Source organism: Fusarium sambucinum, chromosome I (assembly GCF_050947815.1).
Source record: "Fusarium sambucinum isolate potato_lamoka chromosome I, whole genome shotgun sequence".
NCBI lineage: Eukaryota > Fungi > Ascomycota > Sordariomycetes > Hypocreales > Nectriaceae > Fusarium > Fusarium sambucinum.
In genome coordinates, this window is record NC_139294.1 from 8,389,480 (window position 1) to 8,415,963 (window position 26,484).

The 26,484-nt window shown below is 48.8% G+C and overlaps 9 protein-coding genes across 9 annotated transcripts; 4 read left to right on the forward strand and 5 right to left on the reverse strand.

Moving 5' to 3' along the window:
• Positions 1–74: 74 nt before the first annotated feature.
• On the forward strand, positions 75–2,275 carry FSST1_005467 (uncharacterized protein; the record flags this gene model as incomplete). Its single annotated transcript, XM_083231745.1, has 2 exons — positions 75–829; positions 883–2,275. The coding sequence occupies 2 exons, from the start codon at positions 75–77 to the stop codon at positions 2,273–2,275; spliced, it is 2,148 nt and encodes a 715-aa protein (XP_083088897.1).
• A 388-nt stretch (positions 2,276–2,663) lies between these two features.
• Positions 2,664–4,040, reverse strand: FSST1_005468 (uncharacterized protein; the record flags this gene model as incomplete). Its single annotated transcript, XM_083231746.1, has 1 exon — positions 2,664–4,040. One exon carries the CDS (start codon positions 4,038–4,040, stop codon positions 2,664–2,666), a length of 1,377 nt encoding a protein of 458 aa, XP_083088898.1.
• An 892-nt stretch (positions 4,041–4,932) lies between these two features.
• On the reverse strand, positions 4,933–5,729 carry FSST1_005469 (40S ribosomal protein eS19; the record flags this gene model as incomplete). Its single annotated transcript, XM_083231747.1, has 3 exons — positions 4,933–5,288; positions 5,344–5,407; positions 5,697–5,729. 3 exons carry the CDS (start codon positions 5,727–5,729, stop codon positions 4,933–4,935), a joined length of 453 nt encoding a protein of 150 aa, XP_083088899.1.
• A 627-nt stretch (positions 5,730–6,356) lies between these two features.
• FSST1_005470 (Zinc/iron permease) lies at positions 6,357–7,376 on the reverse strand (the record flags this gene model as incomplete). The annotated part of the gene is made up of 1 exon (XM_083231748.1): positions 6,357–7,376. One exon carries the CDS (start codon positions 7,374–7,376, stop codon positions 6,357–6,359), a length of 1,020 nt encoding a protein of 339 aa, XP_083088900.1.
• A 1,985-nt stretch (positions 7,377–9,361) lies between these two features.
• Positions 9,362–10,722, reverse strand: FSST1_005471 (mitochondrial distribution and morphology protein 10; the record flags this gene model as incomplete). The annotated part of the gene is made up of 2 exons (XM_083231750.1): positions 9,362–10,569; positions 10,626–10,722. The coding sequence occupies 2 exons, from the start codon at positions 10,720–10,722 to the stop codon at positions 9,362–9,364; spliced, it is 1,305 nt and encodes a 434-aa protein (XP_083088901.1).
• Positions 10,723–12,162: 1,440 nt separating this feature from the next.
• FSST1_005472 (tyrosyl-DNA phosphodiesterase-domain-containing protein) lies at positions 12,163–15,181 on the forward strand (the record flags this gene model as incomplete). Its single annotated transcript, XM_083231751.1, has 10 exons — positions 12,163–12,732; positions 12,829–13,008; positions 13,076–13,251; positions 13,348–13,385; positions 13,442–13,515; positions 13,591–13,651; positions 13,754–13,911; positions 14,055–14,353; positions 14,597–15,048; positions 15,144–15,181. The coding sequence occupies 10 exons, from the start codon at positions 12,163–12,165 to the stop codon at positions 15,179–15,181; spliced, it is 2,046 nt and encodes a 681-aa protein (XP_083088902.1).
• A 2,918-nt stretch (positions 15,182–18,099) lies between these two features.
• On the forward strand, positions 18,100–19,032 carry FSST1_005473 (Gti1/Pac2 family-domain-containing protein; the record flags this gene model as incomplete). The annotated part of the gene is made up of 1 exon (XM_083231752.1): positions 18,100–19,032. The coding sequence occupies one exon, from the start codon at positions 18,100–18,102 to the stop codon at positions 19,030–19,032; it is 933 nt and encodes a 310-aa protein (XP_083088903.1).
• A 3,697-nt stretch (positions 19,033–22,729) lies between these two features.
• FSST1_005474 (cardiolipin synthase) lies at positions 22,730–23,762 on the forward strand (the record flags this gene model as incomplete). The annotated part of the gene is made up of 4 exons (XM_083231753.1): positions 22,730–22,923; positions 22,982–23,301; positions 23,363–23,609; positions 23,663–23,762. The coding sequence occupies 4 exons, from the start codon at positions 22,730–22,732 to the stop codon at positions 23,760–23,762; spliced, it is 861 nt and encodes a 286-aa protein (XP_083088904.1).
• A 445-nt stretch (positions 23,763–24,207) lies between these two features.
• On the reverse strand, positions 24,208–26,338 carry FSST1_005475 (tRNA uridine-5-carboxymethylaminomethyl modification enzyme MnmG/GidA; the record flags this gene model as incomplete). The annotated part of the gene is made up of 3 exons (XM_083231754.1): positions 24,208–25,854; positions 25,912–26,176; positions 26,244–26,338. 3 exons carry the CDS (start codon positions 26,336–26,338, stop codon positions 24,208–24,210), a joined length of 2,007 nt encoding a protein of 668 aa, XP_083088905.1.
• Between the last annotated feature and the right edge of the window lie 146 nt (positions 26,339–26,484).

The following is a 26,484-nucleotide window of genomic DNA, read 5'->3' on the forward strand; positions in this document are numbered from 1 at the left end:
TCTGGATTTCATTCCCTTCCTCTCTTTCTCATCTTTACTTTTCCCCATAAGTCCTCTATGAAACAGCATACACCATGACGTCTGTGACTCTAGCACCTGAACAGGTGCATGCTCTATTTGACATTCTCACACATTACGAAACATACACCGAAATACAAGACTTCAAGTCTCCAGACGCAATCACCGGCTACGGCTATCCCTTTGCGAGAAAAGTGGTTGAGCCACAGACTACACAGAGCGCTCCACCAAGTACAGGATGGAGAAGTTGGGCTGGAACTCCTGCCAACTCAAGACCTGGAACGCCCAAGGGCAAGGACACGAAAGACACGAAAGAGCCGGTCAGCAACGACGGTGATGATGGCAATAAGCCCTCCACAGCCCCTATTCTTCAGGCGATGCTGAATAGGTTCATCCTGAAACTTCCCGGCATCAAAGATCTACCACGAGAGTTTTGGTCTGTTCGAGTACAAGGCTTATTGATAAGACTTGGAGAAGCGGAGTTGTCGGAGAGTTATGACAAGGGCGCCGTGGGAACAAGAAAGGTGTTGGCCACAGGGTCAAGCGGCTTGCTTGAGATGGTCAGTCGAGGAGTCTTGGGCGGTGTCAAGCAAACGCATCCTTTAGATAAGTCTTCGAACAAGAAGGACGGCAGCAAGGTTGAGTACGATCGCACCAAAGCGACGGATCTAGTCAAGGCTTGGAACGATGTTGTCGAGGGACTGGTCTATGGAACTCTAGCGGATGAAATGTTTGATCATTTTAGCAAAACTCCCGATGTTGAGAGCCATTCTCCTGTCATTGGTGCTGCGGCGGAGTACGCCATCATTCAGTATGTTGTCCCCTACCAGTTCACTTTCATTCACATCTAACCAAATTATATAGCCTTGCTACTTTCTTACACCACATCTTTGTCCTCTCCCCTGAAGGCCGGTATCTCCTCAAGCTCCTCGAAAACATCCACGGCCTCATCCCTTACAAGATGATCAAGCAGACGCTACGAATGGGCAATGCCGCTGGTATGATCAACGGCATGATGCGCCTACTCCTTGCTAAGCTGAGTGTCACCAGCGTCACCAACTGGATCGGCCTGACCGCCAACGCTGATGATGGCATGAACCTATTGCAACGAATCATTTCTCTGGTGTTGTCTTGGGATGCTGGAGAGTTCCGCAAGAGCGCTGACAAAGTTGAGAAAGCAAAGGACAGACCCAGTGATGAAATGCTCGAGGCGATTCGTCAGTACGTTGCTCTGAGTCGTGATGAGCACAAGACTGTCAGAAATGCCAGCGAGGAGCATGCGCAGTCTATCATCACAGCTATTTTCAACGGCTCCAACCCAACATTGGCAACCCGACTCGACGATCAGAAGCACGCACAGTGTCTTGAGTATTACTCTGCGCTTCTCTCGGTGCGCGACCGCGAGGGCATAACGACAGCCTTCTGTCGCCAGCCTCCCGATCTATTCACGGCAACAATCAAGGACTTATTCGCGGCATATGAGCCCATGATCCGTACGGTGCACTCTCAAATAGATCTACGCGAGCACATGGAGTCGGCACAATTGTTCATCGACGAGTTTATAAAGACCAGCAAACCAAACGAGTCTGGCAGCCTGCCCACTGTCGATGACTATGTTGGTTTGTTCATGAGAAACCGAGAGCTCATGTATAGGTGGGTTCACGCATTTGCGAAATCGTGCCCTGATGTCTGGAAGGAGATGAAAAATTGGACCCAAGATGCTGTTCTCAAGTTCCGTCAGGAGCGGAAGCCTGTGAGCATGGCAAAGGGTGAAGATTCAGGCAAGACGAGCAATGGCACAGTGAACATGAGTACCATGGACAAGAAACTCAACAAGCTGTTCCATTCTATCCCTGAAAATACTCAGAAGGATGTACTCAATGCTTTGGATAACCACGCCGCCTACCTCGCACAGGTCGAAGCTCTTTCCCTCTGCCGCCTCCAGCGCCTAATCGACTCGGACGACTCAGAATCCGGCAACATGACAGGTCCAGGCATGTATCTTTCGCGCTGGCAGAGTCTTCTCGATGCCACGCCCATCACACCAGCCTCGCCCAAGGGACCAGTCCGACATGGAAAGGATGTCAAGAGTGCCATCACCATGGGCAAGACTGGTGTTGAGGGCACGGAAGAGGGGAGGGAGCAAGCACTCAAGGCAGCAAAGGAGGAGGCTGAGGAAGGACCAGAAGCACCTAATGTGGATGTTGTCATCGGGACTATGGCTGACGGGTTTCGAAAGATATTGCAAGAAACTTGAAGTAATGCGAAATGATATGATCACTTGAAGAGGGTTCATGGACTGGATAGAAGCAATAAAGGATACGGTGGTGGGATACGAGCATAAAGAATTGATAGCGAATGTTCTCCAAATTAAGATAATTAATGGATTCCTTGATACATGTCAAACCCTAGTATCTGCTGTACATGGCCTTTTCTCCGCCTGGAGCTCTCTGGGATATCACCATACTTGGTCCCTTGGCGTTACCGATTCCGACTTCATGTCGAGATAGCATTGGCCATCCAAAAACGTGAAGCTCCAGTGGCTTTTCACAACATCCCATCCACATCACTCTCGATCATTACCGTAAACGTCATTCGTAATGCATTGTCTCGTAGATGCTCGTCAATCATTCTTAAAGCGTCATTCAGGGTTGCGAACTGTATTGAGCACGTTCCACGACACTCGCTGAGCAGTTTTCCGGACTCGTGAAGTTATACCGTCTAGGAGAACGGTCTCGGATCGGTTCTTTCATAATTCTGCAAGGCGAAGCGCTCCTCGCTCTTGTGCCGCCAAGCTCGCGTGATCGTCCAAAGAGGCTCCTTTGAGCACGGGGGAATGTGTTTCGCTGTCGTTCACCGCTTTCAAGTACGTCAATTGGTGCTTCTATCACCGGTGTCGCGGGAAGAGGCTTGTTGACGTTTGCGTCCCTGGCCAGGTTCTTGCTTCTGTTATGAGAACTCATAGTCCTGGCAAAACCGACTATAGCGGCTGTCGTCCCTTCTGGACACTCTTCCATCTGGCCTACTCGATAGGCGAGGCCGTCAAGAAGATCGTCGATCTCTGCTGAGATGCCAGCTGGTGACGTGGATCGTATGCCTGTCAGGTCGATATGGTCGGCATTCCTTATATCCTCATCGTCGGATATGACTTCTATGTCTGAATCGTCAGGGAGGATGTCGCCAAAGTCATAGTCCTGGGGGTCAGGTACAGGCTGGTCTTGACCCTGGCCTTTACCACGAAAACTTCTGTCCGTTTTCCGAATAACATATTCTTTCTTGACGAGTCGATCCCTCCACAGTAATCTCATTGTGATCCCAGTAGCTTCTGACAATCTTTTCACCAAAAGCTTGCATGGTATGCAGTGCTTTCGGGAGAAGTACACTTCGAAGACAGGGCGAGTGCCATCATTCCAGCGAACAAGACGAAGCTTGTGCAGATGTTCCATCGTGATGTTGTCCAAGTCTTTGGTGATTCCGAACATTTTAAGGAGAACGCAGATGCCGTGAACCGCGAGTTTGACTTCCACATGAGACCCCAAAAAAATTCCATCAGTGTTCGTGCCCCTGCGATGGGGATTGTCATAGGGCCGTCTCATCTTCAAGCCAAGGATCTTACCCATGGCCACCACTCGTCTCGTCCAAACACTATTTGGAAGTACGCCTGTTTTTCTGTCGAGAACATCGCCGTATTTCCCGAAACCATGGCCTGATTCGGCAGCGGCTAAAACAATGCGCTGTGACTGAGGTGTCGCGACGGCGATAAAACCCACCGTTTTGTTCTCTAGTTGACGTAGGATATTAGATGGACTGAGAAAAGCTTTTGCTCTCTGGTGACTGAATTGGAAGGAGATGTTAGCTCCGAGCACCTGGATGGTGAGTGCTGTTGTTTCAGGGTCGATTATGTGGTAAAAGAAGATGAGTGGCGATGACTTGCTGATGGAAGACACAAACGTCGGAAGCACCTCTGCCACTTCCTCGGAGCTTTGCATGTTTGCCGAGGGTAAGTTTGTAACAAAAGACATGTTTGACAATGAAGATTGATATCTAGTGGTGAGTTAGTGTGAGTTTCTTAGATGAGATATGAAAGGAATTGGAGTTGGGGCACACTTTCAGTTCATTCCGCTTCAGATGATAAGCTTAGATCAGGAAGCGGATCATCGAGAGCATCGTGATTCAGAATCGCTTGCTCCTTTTTCTAATGCCGACAATTTTGCTCAACTCTGGCATAGGGGGTTCTCCAAGGAGAATATCTCACACGGGAGTTCTCAACACCACGCTCATAACTGATGATTTAAAGAAAGAGTGCGACCGTGAAGCGTATACAGCTGGGTTAATAATGATCGTGGGCGTATGTTTGAAAAGCAAGGGGATAACTGCTTGAGAGGAACTCATTCAGAGGCACTCGGTCATCGCGATAGCGCCACTCCGAGTCAAACAACGTATGAATAAAAGCAGGAGAGATCTCCGTATTCCTCGTAGAAGAAATGAAATGCAACAGGATATTGCGCTCAGAAAAAAAGGCGCTGGCGCTCACGATGAGTTGCCCTGAGGCAGGCGAATGAATGGTGCTTGAGGGGAGATCAACGGAAATCCCATGAAGGGGGTGAGAGGAATATCCATGAACATAGGCCAAGGAGCATTACATTCATTCACGTTTCATATCCAAGTAGGCAGCAGCCGAGATTCACAGTCACACACAGAGAAAACACATTCACAGAAAAACGAATCGACCATAGGATGAACGACAAGTTGGACGGGTGCAATTTGACCAAACCGAATGACCCAGAGTCAGGGGAATCTCATTCATACATGACAAAATCTATGACCCAACGCCCAAATCCATTGCCATTGCTACCATTGACCGGGTAAAGAACCGCCAGACTTTTTTCGAGTTAATTTGATTGGGGACTAAATTTACTCGTCATCCTCCTCCTCCTCAGCCTCAGCGGTGGTCTGGGCAATACGGTCCAAATCACGCTGACCAGCCTGGGTGATGCGGCGGCCACCCTTCTCCTCGTCCTGCTCAAGGACACCGATCTTCTCAAGAGACTGCATAACCTTTCGGTCGACGGAGCCGGAAGCATCGACGTGCTTGGAGGGACGGCTGCCGCGGTTCTTGGCGGTACCGTGGACCTTGCGGAGACGGCCGACACCGACGGTCTTGCGGAGGTAGACGTGGCGGGCGATAGAGGCAGCACGGACGTAGAACCAGTCAATGTCCTGGGGAGGGAGCTCCTTGGCAGGACCAGTCTTGACGGTGTCGACCCAACCTGAGTTGGTCAATCAGCATTGACCTTGTTGGTTTAGTGTAGATGAGAGTCTTACCAGGGATGGGAAGCTTGCCCTGACGCTTCAAGAAAGCAGAGTAGGCAGTGATGAACTTCTGCGCCTGCAGTCACAAAACCCATTAGCATGATTCCGTCGTCAGAAGTCTTTCGACTCCCTCGCGCCTGCTCCTCAATCCCATTTGTACCCAGCCCTACATCGCATAGCAGCCGACACAGCGTTTTGAGTATTAATATGTAATATTTCGGCGCTGAGCCAACGCCATTGCGGGGGCAAGCGGTTCTCGTGGAAATTGTGTTGCCAAGTCGTCGAGTAGAGATCGGGGGGTATTTTTTGTCCAGGAATAATCGATTCCTTCGTTTCCTGTGTAATTTTTTTTAGGGAGTACCTACATCGACATCGCGAACAGTAACTCCGCCGGCCATTTTTGCGGTATTGGTTGGATGGTTGGGTGGGTGGAGGGAGATTAGTCGTTGGGTGAGGTTGTCGAAGCGTCGCGATGGTTGAGCTCGAAGATCAATTTGCTAGATTTGGTGTTCATTTTTTCGTTGTAGGGTTTAAGGCCCTACCCCACTTTTACACAGTTTTTGCTCTACCGTGCGCTGGTCTTTCGTACTGTGTGTCAAGGTGGATCAAATATCGGAAATATCACACGTGGAACCAAATGAGGAAATATCCGTATAAGTCACTGGTAACTTACCAGTGGTAAGACTAGGTACATATGCATATCACCTGCTTTATGCTGTACTACATACTATGTAATTCTTGACTACTTCCTACGTGCAGTAGATGCACCATCACTTGGCCATCCACTCACTATTCGCGTTCCAACAGACGATAGGCAAGCCGACAGCGCATATCCCAAAGCAATCATATCACAATGAATCAAGTGAGAAGGAAAAGGGCTTTCATTAATAGTAGAAACAACAATAAACAGTCCAGGTATCAATTCTATCCGTCTAACGCAATGCGAAAAAAAGACTATCATGTCCCGATCCAACTCCACATGAGAAAAGACTATTTTCACCACATTATCTTCCACTCTGATTACTTTATGCCCATTTGGCGAGAATAGCCATAACAGCAACACCAAACGACACGCAAGCAAATGCCAGCAAGAGAATCTTGATGGGGGCCTTGCGCATATAAGGGTTGAACATGAACTCGTGGGCGAGGAGCTCAACCAGACCAGTGTACATGAGGATACCAGCACTGATGGCGTCGAAAATTCCGTTGATAAGCTTCTGGTCGCTGGCGTTATTGGGCTTAGCTCCTATGCCAGCAGCAATACCAATAGGAGTCGACAGAGCGAAAATGCAACCAAGCAGATACGGCATCCACTGTCGGTTCCTAGGCCAAGGAGCAACAGCCAGACGTGAACCAAGACCGAGACCCTCAAACATCTGGTGAAATACAAGAACGATCAGGAGAACCGTGAGCTCATCAGAGGCAATAGTACCGAGAGTGAGACCGATGAATATACTGTGGAACACAACTCCGAACTCGAGAATGAAGATGGCGAGAAGTTGGCCAGCAAGTCCACCCTGCGCATCGCCTTCCTTGTGCTCACGGCCATGGGCAAGGTGTTCATCGCCTCCAGGAGCGTAGCCGGATGCCCTGCGGTCTCCGGTCTCGATGTCGGTGCTGGGTGACTTCTTGGCAATGACTTCCATGGCAGGGTCGAACTCGTCAGAGTGGTTGTGCTCCATATCGGCGTTGCTGAGACGAGCGGCGAGCATTTCGACGAAGAACATGACCATGACGGTCATGAGGGCGATTGCCTCGGCCCAGTCGTAGCCACCCAGGCGATCCTCGAGACATTCGTCGCCCAAGTTCTCGACGGCCGGGACAAGAAGATGCATAAACGCTGTCGCTATAATAACACCGGTACCGACGAACTTGCAAATGAAAAAGGTAAACTTGGGTACGGGGATCGTCTTTTGGCGCGCCAGGAAAATAGGCAAGATTGCGCCAATGAGCGAAGAGGCCATGATGATAAAAATTGCGCCGATTCGAAGACCTCTACGGCCGAGATCGACGGCCTCGCCATTGCACTCTGCTGCGTCGGCCATTTTGTCGAGTAGAAGATGTCGAGAGAAAGAGTGTGGTATGTAGGGGAAGGCGAAGGGAACCAACAACCTTATGTACGAGATATCCGCACGACCCAGAAAAGATGCGCGGGTCAATAGGTAGTAGGCTGGGTAGACTGCGGGCCGTGAGGTGAGGTAAGGGTTGTAGTCGAAAAAGATGTCGTCAAATGCCAAGACGTAAAGCTGTACAGCCAAGGATTATCTCGATGCCTTGTTCCCCAAAAAGGAAGCAACCAAGGGTAATCGTGCTGTATGATTCGGGCGAGATCAAACCGCCAAGACGCGAACGAGTAGTAGGAATTGCTACGAAATGTTTTGCTGCTGAGAGATTCAACCAAGATTGAACAAGCGAGTCTATATATCCTTTTTACCAGTCAACAACAAAAATCCCTCTACGTGAAAAAATGTCGCGACGAACCTTGATGGGCACCAACTCGTCTTAAGGAAAGTGGGCAAGAAGAAGGTATCGGGCTTTTACGCAGGTTGACTTCTGGCTAGCCTTGCACAGCGCAGGGCAGGACCCAGCTTTGCTTAACGAACGGAAGCGAGGTGCCGAGGGATGCATCAACCAGAACTATTTGAGCCCAGGCGTAGGAGAGCCAGGGAGTTTAGCGGATATCATAGGCGTGTCGTCAAAAGGAGTGGTGAGCGTTGACGCTTATGAATCCTTACTTGTGCGTTTAACGGCCAGTCTATCCATCAGAGAAGTGCATGTTATTGTTATTCACATACTAGAACTAGTATGTGATCTGATAACTAAAATAATCCCTTCATCAATGCCATAGATAACATAAGTCAAAGTCGTTGGCCTTTCCCAGTGACGTGATAAATTCCCATCCCAAGGGTATGGAACTCGGCAACTGCCACATTCCTTGGCAGGTATGTCACGGTCCACAACGACCAAATATAAGACACAAGGCGTGATAGGAACATTATCACAATCTCTCTATGTATTTTCGGGGAGTGTTTAGTTGCAGAGTGGGAGTGGGTCAGTTTAAGGTGAGAACCTTGATGGACAGTTTAGCCTCATCAAGTGAACAGCTAGCGCTGTTGAAGAAGTTTCTAAACTGTGGCAGATATATCTGTACATTTCGAGCTGTAAATACTCAGTCATCAGATAAATACCTCCTCACTTTTACTTGACTCGAATTTCTATAGTTTTCCAAGTCGGTGTTAACTTACGACATAATTCTGCGATATCTTATACTTGAATGGTAACTAAAAGTCCAAATAACGTTGGAAGAGCCTCAAGCGCAAAGTGTGGCGTAGTTTCTCAAGATACCAATTATAACATATATTATTGGCTGGCACTTTGCTGTCAGCCACATTCGACTATTCCAAACAACGTCGAGGCCATCAAGGTTCTCGTTCTACCACACGCAATTCGACCGCCAAAGGCCTCGCAATCGGCTCTGACGGCAATATTAAACCTTTCAGCTTGACCGAAGGAGTCAATTCGAGACAAGCACATAAACTAATGCACCATTGATATCAGGGTCATTTTGAGGAAACCAATATTACGACGTAACTTGCGCTAGCAATGGACGGCATCAATCGATCCCAAGATGCTCTCAGAGAGATACCTGCTTGGTGCGGTAGGGGTATGTACAGAAATGTGTAGCAACTCTCATCATCAATTATAAATCTATAAACTCGCCCCGAGCCAATGCTTCAACCCGTAACGCCTATGATATGCTTCCATGATCGTACAGATTAACCTTAGCAGTATTAAACAATTGAGGCTCCAATCAGTGTCCCCACGGGCCAGCCGCTAACCGTCCTCCCTATCGCTATTCCCGTTTGGCATATTCCGTGAGTTTCCATGTCCATCATGCTGCATCACATGCATGAGCTACCATAGCCCTGCCAGATGGCATATGCCTACCATGATCCTACGGCCCGACTGCAGTAGTAACATCCTGCTGCGTACCCATCCGCAAAGCGTGGCATGGTTTCACGCCACGGCCTTATGATGAAAACTGTATTTCCAGTCCAAGCGTCCGGAAAGGCTTGTCAAGCTTCCTCAAGTCGATGCTACTACCCAAGCTGAACAGGAGTGATTTGGCCCGCCCTTCCCACAGCACCCCTATTCGCATGTTTTGGTCCATCCGGGTTTTGAGCACTCCAGCATATCTCTCCTCTCCGGGCTTTTCTGGTTCGGTCTCTTCTTTCGGGGGCGGAGTAGGAGGCAGCAATGGCTTGACAGCAACTGGTTCAGGATCATCCAGTCGCCATTCCAGTTTGGCTTGGAAGCTGCGCTCCTTTGGTCGTTTCTCTTCCGGATTATCGTCGATAACCACTTTGTCATCAACCTTTGGTTCATCGTCAACAACCAGGCGTGTGAATGGCTTTCGCCAGAGCTCCATGCCGATAGCCCAAGTGCTTTCGTAGCTGAATGCGTTGAACTCCATCCTAGTAGCAAGACTGCAATGCCTGCCTGCCACTACGGCGTAACTTGCACTGATATTACCCATCAGAGGGTTCAAGGTCAATGTCGCGGATAAGGGTGTCCCCTTGTGCGTGGGTAACGTCGCGAATCGTGTTCCAACGCTGATTCCTCCTGACTTATTCAGCGTGCCGTAATAGATTTCTCCACCGGTGCTAAACCGCCCGTAGACTCTCTCCCTATCACTGTCTGCAGGGGCTTGGTCTTCCGGCTTCTCAGCATCACCGCCGAAATTATATACGCCCCTGAACCCGAGCAGTCCTCCATCTGAGGACGCCAGACCTTCGAGCGCGTACTTGCCTACGTCATATTGTGCCAATCCCAGTACTGTGCCACCGTTCTTAAGGTGCTGTGCAGAAACAGCACTGAGTTGGACTTGGAGCGCGGGCGACAATCGCTTAACGACCAGAGCTTCGAGTAGGGATTGGGGTAGGTAGAGTCGACCATACAGAAGAGACGATTCCGGCTTGTCCTTGGACGTCTGGAGGAACGGGTTCGTTCGGTGAGGGAGTTCGGCGAGTGGTTTATATGAGCGTAAAAGCTCTGGTAAATTGACAGTTTCCGACTGCGGTGTCAAGAGGAGTCGAAGCGGGACTGATGAGAACAGGTATGAGATGGATCCATCAACAATTCCCACCGAACCGAGCTGGTACGATGTCGCAAAATTGGTGCTCGCAAGGGAGGACAGTGTGAGTCGTAATCCCAAAGGGGTCTGGAAGTTTAGAAGCGCTACACATTATATGTCAGTACACAAGTCAGAGCTCGAGTCGATACTAGGGTCTCACCATCACTCGTCACATTTAGTGCTGCGTATGAGTTGTCACGATTCCATCCTGTAGCTTCGTAAAAAGCGCTGTGGACATAGTCCATAAACTCGCGCATGTCAAGAGTCGATTATCATGCCTCCCAGAGAGCGACGATCCGTCACTCCGGAAGCTAAGGGTTTCGGTTGTGTTATATGCTGAGATGGTATGAGTGACGAAAGTTAAGCTTGATTGGGGTATAGCGGGAAAACGTCGGAGATCTGGCATGACGACTACCCTGTACCTTTCAAATACACTGGATTGAATTGCATCTTGGTTGTAACTTGAATATGATACGATACTCTCACTTATGTCACACAAGTAGATAAATGAGGAACACCTTTTAAATACAGCGGCGGGATGCTCTGTTAGGTGCAGGCTGTCATTAATGGAGCGGACTCAACGATGATATTTTCCCAATAGTTGCGAAAGAAGTCAGCAAGAATAACCATGCATCGGTTACACAGCCAATGCTTTCCTATAATGCATATTTATATTACCTACAGCTTTCTCAATTCTGTACTGATGGCTTTCCTTTATAATGATCGAAAGTGTATTGCCAGAAATTTATCTAACTATTTCCCATCTACACGCCGAGCCCTCTGGATCCAAGAAGAAGAAGTCGTTGAATGCATGAGAGACAGAAGTAGTAAGCAAGCCAGATCACCGTAAACTTACAAAGTCGTTATGGTTGTGCATTATCTTAGTACATTAGTTTCACGTCCAAGTTTGGGAAATGCCACACCACGTGAAGAGAATGAAATACAAGATGGAATCTGTTATCTTCTTGTCGCGAACCCACAGAGGTCTTGTGATAACGTATTTTGCCTCTTGCTGTTCGAATTCTTCTTACTGGGGGACAACTATCACCAGGCGCTGTAAATGCCCGAGAAATTGCATCGGGCCTTATTTCAAAGTGGCAAGTATCTCAGCTGAGACATCCCAGTGCACACGCCCTTGTCAACCGCGGGGAAATTCATTCCTGTGCCACCGTTGCAGTGTATAGGTACTTCCAAGCCTGATGGCGTTGCTTGCATGCAAGTCACTCCCAGAACGAATCCGAAAAAGCCATGGCTTTTGACAGACGTCATTCTCTCTTCTCGGCTCATTAGACCGTGAATAGGCCGCTAGATTAGAAAGAGATAACTGCGCTGGATATGGATGGCCCGAGGAAACATTACAGGATTAATACTTGTCATTCGGTGGCTGTATTCTCTGGTCCTCATATTCACTGATTGGGGTAGGTACGCGCGCCGCTAAAGAGTATCAGACTTGAACTCTGACACGGTCCCACGTGACCCCGCGTTGTGTTTGTCTTAGAAGCAGGGATTATCGGCAGGGATAACTGACTTAAGACGCCTGGTCTCAACTTAACGACATCAAAGAAACAAGGTGTTTGCTAAATCGTGAACCTTTCAGATTTCGAAAAAAATCACTTTCATAACCGTTGCCCGCCCGAAACTCAGTCGATCTTGCCGGAATCTTGCCCTGAAAGCCGCTGCGGCCAAAAACACAAAAAATGGCTGGGTCTCGCCAAGATCCCTTCGAAGTGGGGAGTGATATGGACGAAGACGAGGCGTTGCGTTATGCCATTGCCCTTTCACTTCAGGAACAAGAGCTCCAAGACGAGCAAAGTTCGCAGATCCCGTGCGCCTCGACCTCGACATCCCGCCGGAATGGGGATGGTTCGAGCGGGGCTGGCATTGGTTTGCTTTCGCTCGATCGCAAGAAGATGGAAGAGGAAAGGCTGCAGAGGTTAGCCAAGCGGCGTCGCTCACCTACAGATGGAGATGTTGCAGAAGTCCCGCCGCCAAAGAGAATGACGCCAAGTGTCGAACCCCCCCGGACCGTAGCTGCTTCTTTGCTGGCGAGCTTGTTGCCTTACCCCAAGGGCGCCATCAAACGGACATGGGCGTATGGGTACCCTCGAACGTCAGAAGACATCAAGATCGAGGAGGTCTTTCAGAAGGACAAACTGGAGCTTGCTCTCCTAAGTTCGTATCAATGGGACGATGAATGGCTCATATCCAAGTTGGATTTGAGAAAGACCAAGTTGCTCCTTCTGGCGTTTGCCGACAGCGAGGCCCAGGTGTGTATCAATAATCGAACCCGACTCGTTCAGGCTATCCCCTCACTAAACCCCTCGAATTGGGCAAACCCCGTAGGCTGACGAAACCTGCCACAGAAATCAGAAATGCGATCCAATGCGCCACCAGGCATCAAGTTCGTCTTTCCGGCAATGAATGGGCCTGGGGCGATGCATTCCAAGCTCCAGCTGCTAAAGTACCCCGGCTATCTTCGAGTTGTGGTCCCGACAGCCAATCTGGTCCCCTATGATTGGGGGGAGACTGGTGTCATGGAGAACGTTGGTTGGCGAAATCGAGGCGCTTTGGATGGCGTTGGAGACGAGGAATCGCTAATGAATTGCATAGATGGTCTTTCTGATTGATCTCCCTCGACTAGAGGGCTCCGCGACTCATCGGCCAACCTCATTCAGCACCGAGCTCGGCCGATTCTTGTCGGCAACTGGCGTTGGCGAGTCCATGGTGAGCAGTCTAACAAACTACGACTTCTCGCAAACGAAGCACCTTGGCTTCGTGTACACCATGTAAGCCCATTAGAACTTGGAATATTGGATCATGACCTGATGATGATCATGTTCGGACCCGCATGTGCGAATCAATGTGCTGATACATAATTCTAGCCCAGGCGGACACCAAGGAGACGAACTGAAGCGAATAGGTTAGTGAACGTGCATATTCGATGATTTTCATGCAACCATGGCTCACGTCGTTTAGGATACAGTGGACTGGGCACCAGCGTGGCTTCCCTTGGACTAGCTACTGACGACCCAATCGAGGTCGATTTTGTTGTGGGTGCCATCAAAGCCGCAGGCTAGTCCAGAGAACGAACATTGAATCTAACCATACGTGAACCGTTACTCCAGTGTGCCTCTCTTGGATCTCTCAACTACGACCTAGTAGGCGCAATCTACAATGCATGTCGAGGTAAGACGATACCGATACTGTGCACCCCAGCCCCTATGGCAGTTGTACCCCATACATTGCCCCAAGTTGCGATAATGTGGTCTGATGAGTGACGATTCGCAGGAGACGATGGCCTGGCCGAATACAAGTCGAGAATAGGCCGAGCGGGCGCAGTAGGAAAAAACAAGGCGTCGAACCCATGGCATGACAAGCTAAAGGACCGTTTCCGAATATATTTTCCGACGAACGAGACAGTAACCAGGAGTCGAGGTGGGCGTAATGTAAGTGTGCCAGGTTGGAGTGTCTGTCATTGCAGATCCCGAATAACTGGGGAATCCTCACATGTGAAGAAAAAAAAGAGAAGAAAATCCCAGACCAAACGAAATGACTTAGTCAACGCTAACCTCTGAGGGCGCTGATGCAGGCTGCGGGCACCATCTGTGTCCAGTCCAAATGGTGGCGCGCACCAACCTTCCCCACTGAGCTCGTGCGGGACTGTGTTAATACCAGGCATGGGCTCCTGATGCACAGCAAGATGATCTTGGTATCACAGACGGAAGCGGGAAGTCAAAACCAAAGTCAATTGCAAACGCGTCCGCAAACGCGATCGGAGCCGTGGGGACGCGACCAGGGGTCAGCTAGTACCCAAGGGAACCTGAAAGCGGCAAATATGTCTCTGGGCTGGGTCTACGTCGGCAGTGCAAATCTGTCAGAGAGCGCATGGTGAGTGAGACCCCAAATCCTACCACTGTCTGGGCACTACCCCTGTCATGCCCCCTCTTTTCTGTAAGACATGGGGAGACTTGAGACAACAAGGCAAGAAGCGAGCATCAACGGTCGCTGCAATGGTGCGGTTGCTCACCTGTAGTGCGCAATTAGCTGCCTGTTGAGGATGTTTTAAGAAAGCACTGGCACAAAACGGCGACGATCATAGGAGTATAATGCTGACGTTTGCGTACTAAACAGGGGCCGCATTGTCAAGGACCGAGCGACAGGACAGCCCAAGATGAGCTGTCGGAATTGGGAGAGCGGTGTTGTAGTGCGAGTTGGCAATCGTAAAAACAGTAGCACTGTCTCCACCGACTTGAATGAGTGTGCTAGCGCCAGTACCAAGGTCAAGGCGGCAGCAGAAACAGAGACAGAGACAGAAACAGAGGCACAGGCACAGGCACGGTCATCAGTGCAGGCGGGGAAGACATCGAGGCAGCCGGGCAAGGGACGCGATACGAGTCAACAAGTTGACGTCCAGAAACAAAAGCAACCGGGACAGAAGGAGCAGCAACAGCAACAGCAACATCACAGAGATCATCTTGAGAACACGGACGTAGACATGGAGATGGCGTTGGAGGGCACAGTCCCAATTCCAATGCAACAACCAGGACGACGCTACCGCGAGGGCGAAGAGCCATGGTTTTACAGTATGCAGGAGTGAGTAACGGCGGAGGGCGCGTTGTTACATTGCGCGCACGTGCAGGCATTTCTGGGGGTTAGAAGAGGGTCGAGAATGAAAAAGAAGACGACAATGCTGAGAACGGCAGTTGTTGGCGATAGCCCTGTCTTTGTGTATGGAATCATGATGCTGGTTTGATGCGTTATTGCTATTATGTGTGTGATTGTTGCCGACTAGCCTCTGTACATCTACATCTCACGGCAGCGATCCAAGTTTCGGAATGATTTGGGAAAACGTGAATGGTTCATAAGCGATGATGATATGCAAGTGGTATTGCAGGAGATCGAAAGATACGTAATCTGAAGATAGTGGCATCGGTGTTGATGGGATAAAGATGGGATGCGATGCATGGATGCAGTTTATTAATAATTACCAGGTTTGAGTTGAATTACCTACGTTATAGTGAGTGACAGTGACAGTGACAATGACCAGGTCAGGTCGGGTCAGGTCAGGTATCCATAGAAGAAAGACGGTAAATTGATATCCATTTTCAGGGCCTTCAAAAGCCGGACGTGAACAGGGGGGTGGTGGTTTGGGGTGAGGGGGGCGGCATTACTACAGGCATACCCTGTTAGGAATGCAGGTGGGTTCGTGGCGTTCAGGACCCGGCCCAAAACAAAAAAGGAAGAGCCGGCCAAGTTGCAGAAGGAATCTCATTGAATGCGACCTGTGATTGTTGAAAATGACAATGAAGGTGGCTGCGGTGCTTTGGCCTTTTCTCTGTCTTGTGGATAGCCAGAGCATCCAATATCATCACGTTGAGAAAATGAGGGGCTGCCGAATAGATATTTCCTACCTGTCAGAAACAAAAGAGATGAAAAGAGGCATTCAATCTGGGGCATTGTATTAGCTCATCTTTCGGCAGTTGTTAGGTAGTTCCGAAGAAAGGCATTGTTCCGAATAATTCGTACGGAAATCAGACACATCACATACGTACATGCCCCCTTATCGAGATAGACGACAATCATAATTGTCATGGCATATTTTTGAGAAAGAAAAAGAGCATAGGTAGTGCGTCACTCATGCATGAGAATTATATTTGGGATGGGAGGGGTGTGTCTATAGAAAACCCCAGGCGTGTTTATATTGAAAAGGTCAATCTCCCCGGCAGAGTGAGGAACGTGCGAGAGAGAAAGAGAGAGAGGAGAGAGAGAGAGAGAAAAAAGTGAGAGAGGGGCGCGGCACGATCTGTTCTATCCCATCCGTATTCAACTGGTGGTATCATGGATGTGATGGATTTGTTTTGCAATCTTTAATTAATAGAGGAATTGCAGTACTACCTGCTACACACTACTTACTGCAATAAGACGAGGTGGGTTGTAAGTTTTCGCCAGCTCCCGACAGTTTGGAGACTGGGCAGATCTAGTTAAGGGACAGACAGGGTTCAGTTTTTAAAATTCAGACGGTAAAGAGCCTCTTTTAATTGAAGGACGAAAATCAACACAGTGATTCGCCCAAACCTTTTATCAAGGGAGATTGAATTCTTCTAGAGTGAACCGAATCTCTGGTACCTGTGGACGAACGATATCGTTTGACACAATCTATCAAACTTTTTTGTATTTGATCTTTGACAAGTAGGCCCTTTTCTTATTTTGGTGTCTTCTCCCCTCTTCTCCTCTTCTGTCGCTTCTCCTCTCGGCCGTAAAGACCCCATCTAATTCAGCCACTGCCACCGCCGTCATCTAATGGGACGTGCTTCCCCATCCCCTTCTCTTCCATCTCCAGACTGGAGAGAGGAGAGGAGGTATGTGGAGTTGGGAAATTTGAGAGACACTTACCAAAACAGTACATACGTATGTAGGTGCAATACATACAGTCGTCTACATAGGTAGGTAGTGCTAGACCAGGCAAGGTCAGGTACTGTAGGCGAAGCGAAGCGTAAGGCAAGGCAAGGCAAGGCGCAAGGCAAGGCAAGGTAGCATATAGTCTCAGTCTCAATCCCAGTCCAAATGTAACACGGATACACATGGTTTATTATTCTTGACGAACACTAAACTCCATGGGCTAAATATTTCCCTCCCTCTTTTCACCCCCTACACCATCCCACCCCTACCGTGCGTGCGTATCCCAGGGTCAGGCTTTTGTTGGTTCCCGTCTGCGTCTGAATAGTACGTACCTAGGTACCTATGCGTCGGCTGTGTAGGTAGGTACGTATCCGATCTGGCTTTTCTCAGCTTGACTTAGGGGCCTTCAGCAACCAGGTACTGTCTCCAAATTTATGTAGCTTAGTCTGGCCAATCCTGTTTAGTCCACCTAAGTTCGATTCGCTTTGGGCAAGTACATTATATCTAGGGGCCATCCACATCCACTTACACTTGCTTTATCACATCCTCATCTAATTCATTGTATCATAACTTGCTCCTCCTCTTCCTCTCCCTCCTTCTTCTTCTTGCTGTTGTTCTGCTATATTATTGTTCCTTCTTTCCACCATTCCAACTAAACTTCAACAACAAGCTATCTTTGTCAATATATTCTTCAACCAACTTCAGTACAAGCCAATCAACTTGCATCGATTAACACACTGGACGCCTTTTGCGGTCAAACTTAAACTTACACTTCCTGGAGGACCAGAAAGAATATCGCCTCAGTTCTGACGTGTTGGGGGTCGGAGTGACAACACAGTCATAAGTCTTCAACGGTCAACCCATCTGGTGCCTGACTACGCCTTATCAAACTCTGCTTCTTGAACCTTCTGGTATCAATTCAGCCATAACTATACGAAAATTGCAAAACTTGCGTGGCAAGCCAGTCATACCACGAATATTGCGTAAGTTTAACCATCCTCTGGCACAGCAACGCAATTATCGGGGGCAAATTATAATATCGTGAACAAAAATTAATTTTTGTTGGGAACAAGAAATTATTATATAAGACAGGCTTGGCCCCCGAAACTGGGTTTGATCAAACTCACACAGAACTTGATCAACTCAAGTACTCTGAACTTCAACTCTGAAGTTCAACTCAAACATCATCAACTACCAACCATCATCAACTCCAAAACCCACACACACAATTAACAATGACAAGCCCACAACTTCAAACAACCTATAATGGGTTTATCAAAACCACACACGATGCTCTCCTGATCTTCGAAGCCTGCTTGTGTGGTCACCTTCAGCATGTGCCTCGACGACCACATGATCGGGAACGCCAGGAACTGATCACAAGCGGATCAGTGTTCGTCTACGAAGAAAAATCCTCGGGGATCAAGCGCTGGACTGACGGCGTCAATTGGAGTCCAAGCCGAATCTTGAACAACTTTCTATTGTATCGGGAAACGACCCAACCCTTTCCACCAGGAAAGAAGAAGCAGGCTATCAAGAGGGACAAGAAGCCGCAGACCGGGGTTACCAAGGCTTATAGTCAACGATCACAGGCTACAAGTTTCTCCAACATGCCGAATGGCTCTGCTGGCCCAAGCCCTGGATTTGGTCCCGGCCCTGGATTTGATGCCGGCCCTGGATTTGGTCCCGGTGCTAGTGTTGTTGCAGGATTTGGTGCTGGCGAGCTTGGGGACGACGACCGGGATCTGGTAGGGTCACTCATCGACTCCTACCCATTCAAGAACAATGGTCTTCTCAAGAAGACTATAACCATCTCGCACAACGGCATCCACCACCACCTCGTCAGCTACTATACTGTTGAGGATGTCAAGGCAGGGCGTCTCATGAGGCCTTCACAGCACTCCGGACTGCGGAAACTCTGTATTCGAGAGGAACTCATCAATTTACCGAATTTGCGCACACCGGTATATGACGAGCTTTCAGACGAGGATAGACAACTCTGGCACTCACGGCAGATGCCACGTGACCAGATCACATATCCCGTCTACCCCTCCGTCTACCACCATGTCTACCCCCCTCAGTACATCCAGACACATTATGAACAAGGTTTTGGTGTTCAACACCAAAATGTCTACGCCCCTCACGACAACTATCATCCTGGCTACTAAATGTTTTTTTAAAGACTGCTTACTGTTTGGAAATACCGGCAGTAGGTATTTAGTTTTATAAAAGGGTTTATTATTAGCTTATAATAAAAATTAATCTTTTTATAACCATACCTGTGACAAATTTCTGTAGTTTCGACGTTACCTTTCCTATCAAACACTACCTAGTGGGTAGCAGAAAAGTTAGCCTCCCAAGTCTTGGGGTATAAAATTAAGTAGTCCTTAGACTATGTCCCAAGGAGTATAAAGTGACCTACTAATTTTATCTCTTATGATTGCAGCGGCCAGCTTTTCTGGTACCCTGATGACTACTAACCTACCTAGCCACTTAGACGACGACCCATACATGTAAGTCACTCAGGGTAGGTATAAAAGGTAAGCTACTCAAGGTACAAGAGATAAAATCAGACAGTCAGTTTATACTCTTTAGGCCGTACATTTGACTCATTTGTTTTGTTTCACAAAGCTGAGACTATTTCCCATTACCCCATATGTTGATCATTGATATCATGCCTATAGTGTATGCCTGCACTCGGCGTGACCATTGGATAAACAGATAAGCCTTTATCTAGGGAATATGAGAAGGCGGTTGTACTGCTAGCACCACAGTAAAAGGAAGAGAATAGTAAGGATTCTATCAAGTCTATAGAAGGCCATCAAGAATGAAGACCAGGTCCACTTTAGATCTAACGCTAGCAAAAATGATTATGTACACTCATGAGCATGACTATGCTCAACGTCTTTCATCAAATCGCAATCCGGTGTGGTGTATCGGTTAGCATACCGCGTTTTCAATTAGTAAAGTCCGCGGCGAGCGGGGTTCGATTCCCCGCACCGGAGTTCCTTTTGGTCTTTTTCTTTTGGATCTGACGTACAAACATACATCAGTATACGGATTATATGGACCGTGCTCTCTTCTCTCTTGTTTCTTTCCATTTCGTCTCTTCTAGATACGTGCTTTACGAATGTCCTAAAGAGGTAACAATAGCAATACGGTGCCCGCGGCCTGTCTTGGGTACTAAGCAAAGGTACTTGTCGCATCAACCTCAGGGATGTCAAGCTGTAGTGCCAGGATAGTATGGACATGCGTAGGTATTGTCTTTAGTGAGGTGGTAGTTAGATACTAACCCGAGAAAGTGATGCCGTCGGGCGCTTGGGGGGCCGGCGTCGGAAGTCTCGGCCGTCCCCGGGTTTCCGGACGGGGGATGAAGGGTTTCTCCTTTGTTAATGGATGGATCATGGGTGTCTGTTAGTTCACTGCCTAGCTGACCACTTTGCCCGCACTTGTCCTGAGGACTGGGACTCGAAAGAAGCCATGGCCATACCCAGAAGGTCCCGCGCCATACCCAAGACGGTTAATAGGATATGTAGTCGGGATGGGAGAGCCGTGACAGGTTTTTACGACGCTCCTCTCATGGTGGACGGGCTTGCGACGCAGCGCTGCGCAACGCAACGCATAGCTGTTATTATTACCATCATCATCATTGGGTATGTAAATTGCCCATGCTACTGAATTTCTGTTCTTTGAGTCCATCAAGATGCGCTCATAAGCCACGGGTTTGGGGTTCTGTTTGCAACCTATGCAAAGACGCTGTAGCTCGGTACTTGACGGGCTGACGGTGTTGGCTATGACACACGATTACAAAAGCCAATTGGAGAATCCCACCCAATGGGAAGCTGAAGTGACGCCTTGTTCGGCTCTCCCACTTTTTTGCACGCTTCAGTTGTCTCAAACAAGACGACAAGGGGATGAGAATGAGAAAGAGAAAGGAAGGGAAGGATGGAAGCGAAGCGACGTGAACAGGGATGGAGTGTGGGAGCCCAGAGAGTAGGAACATCTGTCCAATTACGGGACAAGGCAAGAGATGGCCTGCAGAACGGCAAGTGCATCATCAAATCATGATGATGAAAAAGGTACCTGGAAGGAGGAACGGGTGGAGGGGCACAAGAGCCAATGCCGGAGGTCGCGCTGAGTGCTATATCCATATCCATGACCTGGACCTGGACCTTGCCCCTTGACCTTGACCTTGACCCTGTTCGTTTTCATCACCATTTACTACCTATGTATTTCTTCCCGTTTCTTTCTTTCCATTTTGATATGATATCCATACCACACTAGGTATTCCTCCAATAGGTGGTACCCCGACTTGTTTTATCAACGGTTGCGGTTTCTCGCAGGGTACATTACACAGCACAGTAAGGCTCTGCCCGAGATGCAGGGAAAGGCAGGGTAGGGCATCCATGGCATACATCCCTACCCACCTAACTATCTGGTAGCCAGGGACCTGATCAACAAGTGCCTTAATAAACTGGGCTGAGCGGGCTGTCGGTCCGGGGAGATAATATCCCAACTACACTCCACATTCGTTACGATACTGTTTGTGAAATCAAATTCATCATCCTGGGCGCATATACTGAACCCAGGTCAGCAGCATCGAGCGCACAATACTGTACCGTGCCGTTTCTAACCCTAAGGGGATGTAACATGCCATGACATCCGTAGCCGTCAATCCGAGACAAGGATACGTCCGTACAGTACCGCTGAACTCAATTGACGCGCGGCACGATGAGGTACTGCAAGTTGGAGCTAAGGGCGAGGCGAGGCGACATGAGACGAGCCATCAAGACAAGAACAGGACCTAAAGGCAAGGATCAACGAACGTAGCGTACCACCAACTTCACTTGGAGAGTAACTACTAGTAGACAAGTGACAAGATCGAGGAGAATAATGGGTGGGACTAAGACCTGGATGGATGCGACTAAACTAATTACATGCCACCGGGGGCTGCTGCCAGTGATGAACTACTGTACACTGACTGCGCTACGACGACGGACGGCATGTTCCAACAAAGCTCCTGGTCCTGCAATAGGTAATTACATCGTATGGCCGTTTTTAGATGCAAGACTGGGGTGGGCTTGGGCTTATCCAAGTCCAAGTCCAAGTCCAAGTCCAAGCTTGTAATAATGGAGAAATCAGAAGATGAGGGGGAGGGGGGACCTTTTGCTCAAACCCCCCGTAGACCCTTTCCTTTGTTGGCACTGACATTTGCTTGTTAATGTTGGCTTTTTTATTTTAGATTAGTTCTGCAGACCACTAGACTAGATAATTTACTGCGTTGGTGACGATTTCCTTGACGGGCTAAAATGTGACCGAAGAGAATCTTAAACTTGACTGCCCGTGAGGTGATAATAGATAGAAAGCTACTGAGGTTGTTTCTGTGTTTTTATATATATATATATCTTTTAAGCATTCTTGATGCTCATCATCACTAACCTCTTAAACCCTCTTCTGCTTATCTCCAAGAGACAGTTACGGATTGCTAAATAATAAGGAAAATAGAAGAGGACGAGTTCATAGAGGACTACAACTTCATGACTGGGTTAGGCATAAGACGTGTAGTCTCGATTTAAACGAAAAAATAAAATGAAAATCAGCTATTAGTAGTTACGGCAAGGAATTTGACTGCCCATCGTGTCAGATAAACAAGCAGACAAGCAATGTGGGGTATGATATCAATATTCAACTAGGCGGGGCTGGTATCTTTATCAGGTCTTATCGCTTTCGAGAAACCTTAGCACGACTCCATCATCGGATACATGGGCCAACAAGATATTATCGTGGGTGAATTCGATCGATTGAGCGTCTGGGCAGTGCCCGGTTTCTGAAAACAAAAACGTCCAAGTCAAGCCAAGCGACGATATGAGTATATCCGCGAGGTTAGCTTGCCGGGCAGCGACAAGGTGTGCTGCAAACATAAGCATAAGGTCTGCTGCTGTGAGGTTTGCGCCGAGGCACACGGCACCAGCAAAATTACAAAGCCTCTTCTTCACAAAATCGCATTCATGGCAAGATAATAAAAGCAATCAAGAGCAGCAGGACGAGAAAGGTGTTGGGTCAGTACGCGACCGAGAACTTCAATTGACTGCGATTGACTGACCTGGCCTTGCCCAGAACGCATCCCCCGACGACACAAGGTGTTACGCCCTCACGATCCGCCGAAGTGTTGCACGAAGATATATACACGGTACCAAATATTCTAACCTTTACGCGTATCGCTGCCGCCCCTGTTATTGGATATCTCGTTCTACACGACCAGCATGCGTGGGCGGTTGGCCTCTTTGCATACGCAGGCATCACCGACTTGCTCGATGGATGGATCGCGCGACGCTGGGACAGCAAGACTGTCGTGGGCACAGTAATTGATCCCATGGCTGACAAGATGCTCATGACCATCTTGACCATCTGTCTTGCTGCCAAGGGTGCTTTGCCTCGTGCGTTTTGCCTCCCCCATCCTGACCCATCGTGAATAGCGCAGCTAACCTGTTCAAAAAGTCTGGTGCGCTACCATTATCCTCGGCCGTGACGTTGGTCTTGCCATCTCTGCAATCTACTACCGCTGGATCTCCCTACCGCCACCAAAGACATTTGCTCGATACTGGGACTTTTCACTCCCTTCAGCTGAAGTACGCCCCACGACTATTAGCAAGTACAACACTTTCCTGCAGCTTGCTCTTGTTGGAGTCACCACAGCTGCACCTATTGTGACCGCAGACTTGACCACTACTTTAACAATCATGCAGTAAGTTCAATTCCTTCAATCCTTTGGGTATCACTACTAACATGGTTGCCCAGATATGTTGTCTCTGCCACCACCATCTGGAGCGGAGCAAGCTACATCTACACAAAGGACGCCGTTAAAATTCTCAATAAGCAAACGCCAAAAAAGCCATAGAATTATGGTTTCTGTACGATTTAGTAAAAGTGGCAGACGATGAGAAAGCACGAGTGCAACGGGTACCTTTGTTGACTCAGATTCAAACGCGGAGCTAGTGAGGTCAAATGAAACACCAAGAAAAGAGAAACAAAGAAGTCAAAAGGTCACTAGTGACGGCCCGCAACCTTGAGCTTGATATGTTATGTATACCCCTTTGTTCAAAACAAGCCCAAGACAAATTCTAAATCGCATTTGTCCGGAATCTCCGCCTGTAACTTTTCGAGAAACATGATTATGACACTTACATATGCTATATATATACTTCTCAAGGCCCCTATTTATAATCCTCCATTGTCCCATATGAAAACGCCAAATCCATGCATCGTCCCTGATCATCGTACATTGAATCTCGTTGTATGCGGCTTAATTACCATCTTCTGCATACATGCACCACCCCTTGGCTCTATGGAACCTCTGTTGTCTCCCCTAATACCTCACGTATAGGCTTGCGTCGGACGTATGCTAGTAGACGCAAGCTACCTGATGGAGTGACACCTTCGACACGCCTTGCCTGTGCAAGATTCTCCGGCTTGGCTGCCCTGAGGGCTTCCTTCTCCGACAAGGCAAGACCAGGAATTTCATCATAGTCGAGGTCAATAGGGATGCGTACGCGCTCGTCGTTAGTGAATCGTTTTCGCTCCGCCTCGGCGATCTTGACATACGGAGCGTAAAAGGCCTCGATGGCGACACGGTTTCGTATCTTTAGCGAAAAGTCCATAATGCTCGGCACGACTGACGTAAGCTGCTCGAGCTCGATACGCGTGGTTGTGCTTGAGAGCCGGAGCATATCGATGCCATCCCGACGAGTTGAGTTACGCTTTAAATGGAATCCCTTCTCAATCCATTGGTTTGGACTCAAAGATACCGACTGCAAGGCCTTTGTAAGGTCGTCTATCTGCTGTCGCTCATCGCGATAACTGTTCCAGCGCTTGTCGGATATAACTCCCCATTCGTGGCCCTTGGATGTTAGTCGGAAATCAGCATTGTCAGCACGTGCGGCCATGCGGAATTCACTACGAGACGTAAACATTCGGTAAGGCTCTGTGACGCCTTTGGTGATAAGGTCATCCACCATGATACCGATATATCCATCACCCCGTGTAAGAGAAACCCCTAGCAGACCTCGAGCTGAGCGACCTGCGTTAATTCCTGCGAGAACACCTTGGCCGGCTGCCTCCTCATATCCTGTTGTGCCATTGATTTGGCCTGCCAGGTATAAACCGCTAATGGCCTTTGTTTCCAATGTTGATTTCAGGCCTCGTGGGTCAATGTAGTCATATTCGACACCGTATCCGGGCTGAAGCATTTTCGAGTTTTCGAGGCCTGGGATTGAGCGCAAGACCTCCTCCTGCGCTTCAGCGGGAATGGTCATAGACAGGCCGTTCGGGTAGATGACTTGGCTGTCAAAACCCTCCGGCTCAAGCCACACGATGTGTCGAGTCTTGTCGGCAAACCGAATGATCTTGGATTCCAACGAGGGGCAGTAGCGCGGGCCTCTGACTGTCTCTCGGATGTGGATCGTCTTGTCAAGATTATCACGCACAATATCGTGAGTCTTCTCGTTTGTATACGTCACGCTGCAAGTGAGTTGTTCTTGCACTGCCACTGTGTCGTTGAGGTAACTGAATGGTGACGGTGGGTCATCGCCGTATTGCCTTTCCAGAACGTCGTAGTTTATGCTCGCTCGGTCGATTCGAGGGGGTGTGCCTGTCTTGAGTCGGCCCAGTTGAAAGCCCCCATCGCGCAGTGATTTGCTTAATCCAAAGGTCGCTGCCTCACCAAGTCGACCGGCGGGATACGCATTAAGACCAATGTGAATTTCACCACCGAGGAATGTTCCAGTTGTTATAATGACTTTGCTTGTTGGGAGGATCTGGCCCGACTCGAGACGTACTCCAGAAATGCGACTCGAAGCGCCGTCCGTCGAATCCTGAGGTGTGAGAACGATGTCGGATACGCTGTCGAGTACAATTGATAGGTTCGGATACGAAGTGAGCTCGGCCCTCATGTGCTTCTTGTAGAGATCGCGATCGATTTGCGCCCTTGGACCCTGTCGTGTACCTGTCAGCCATCAACATCTACCAACCCTCGAGTTGAGATGACATACCCAAACAGCTGCGCCCTTTCGTCGATTTAAAACATGAAACTGTACACCAGATTTGTCGATGATCCGGCCGGCCAACCCATCAAGCGCATCGATTTCTCGAATAATTGTGCCTTTGCCAATGCCACCGAAGCTCGGATTACAGGAACATGTTCCGAGGTTGTCCATCTTTGGAGTAATCAGAGCCGTTCGTGCTCCAGCTCTCGCAGCAGCAGCACATGCCTCGGCGCCAGCATGGCCGCCTCCGATCACCACGACATCATAAGGCCTGTGGTGGGGGTGTTAGCGACGGGAAGCCATATCAAAATAAAATCCATGGAGTTGGCTTGGCTTACTTTGTGTCGCTGGAGACAGTCGCAAGACATCTTCGCCTTGGAATTGACCATTGATGCCGTAACACGGCTGTCCTGGGTCTCAGTAGTGCGCGCATCTCATGTTGTTGAAGATGTTAAAATTTGCCCTTTATGATGACCAATGTTTGAATTTCAAGGGACTGAACCCCAGAAAGTACAATAGTTGCGCTAAATTGATGGGCCATGCCTGTCCAATCAGAAGTTAAGATTCACACACTTATAT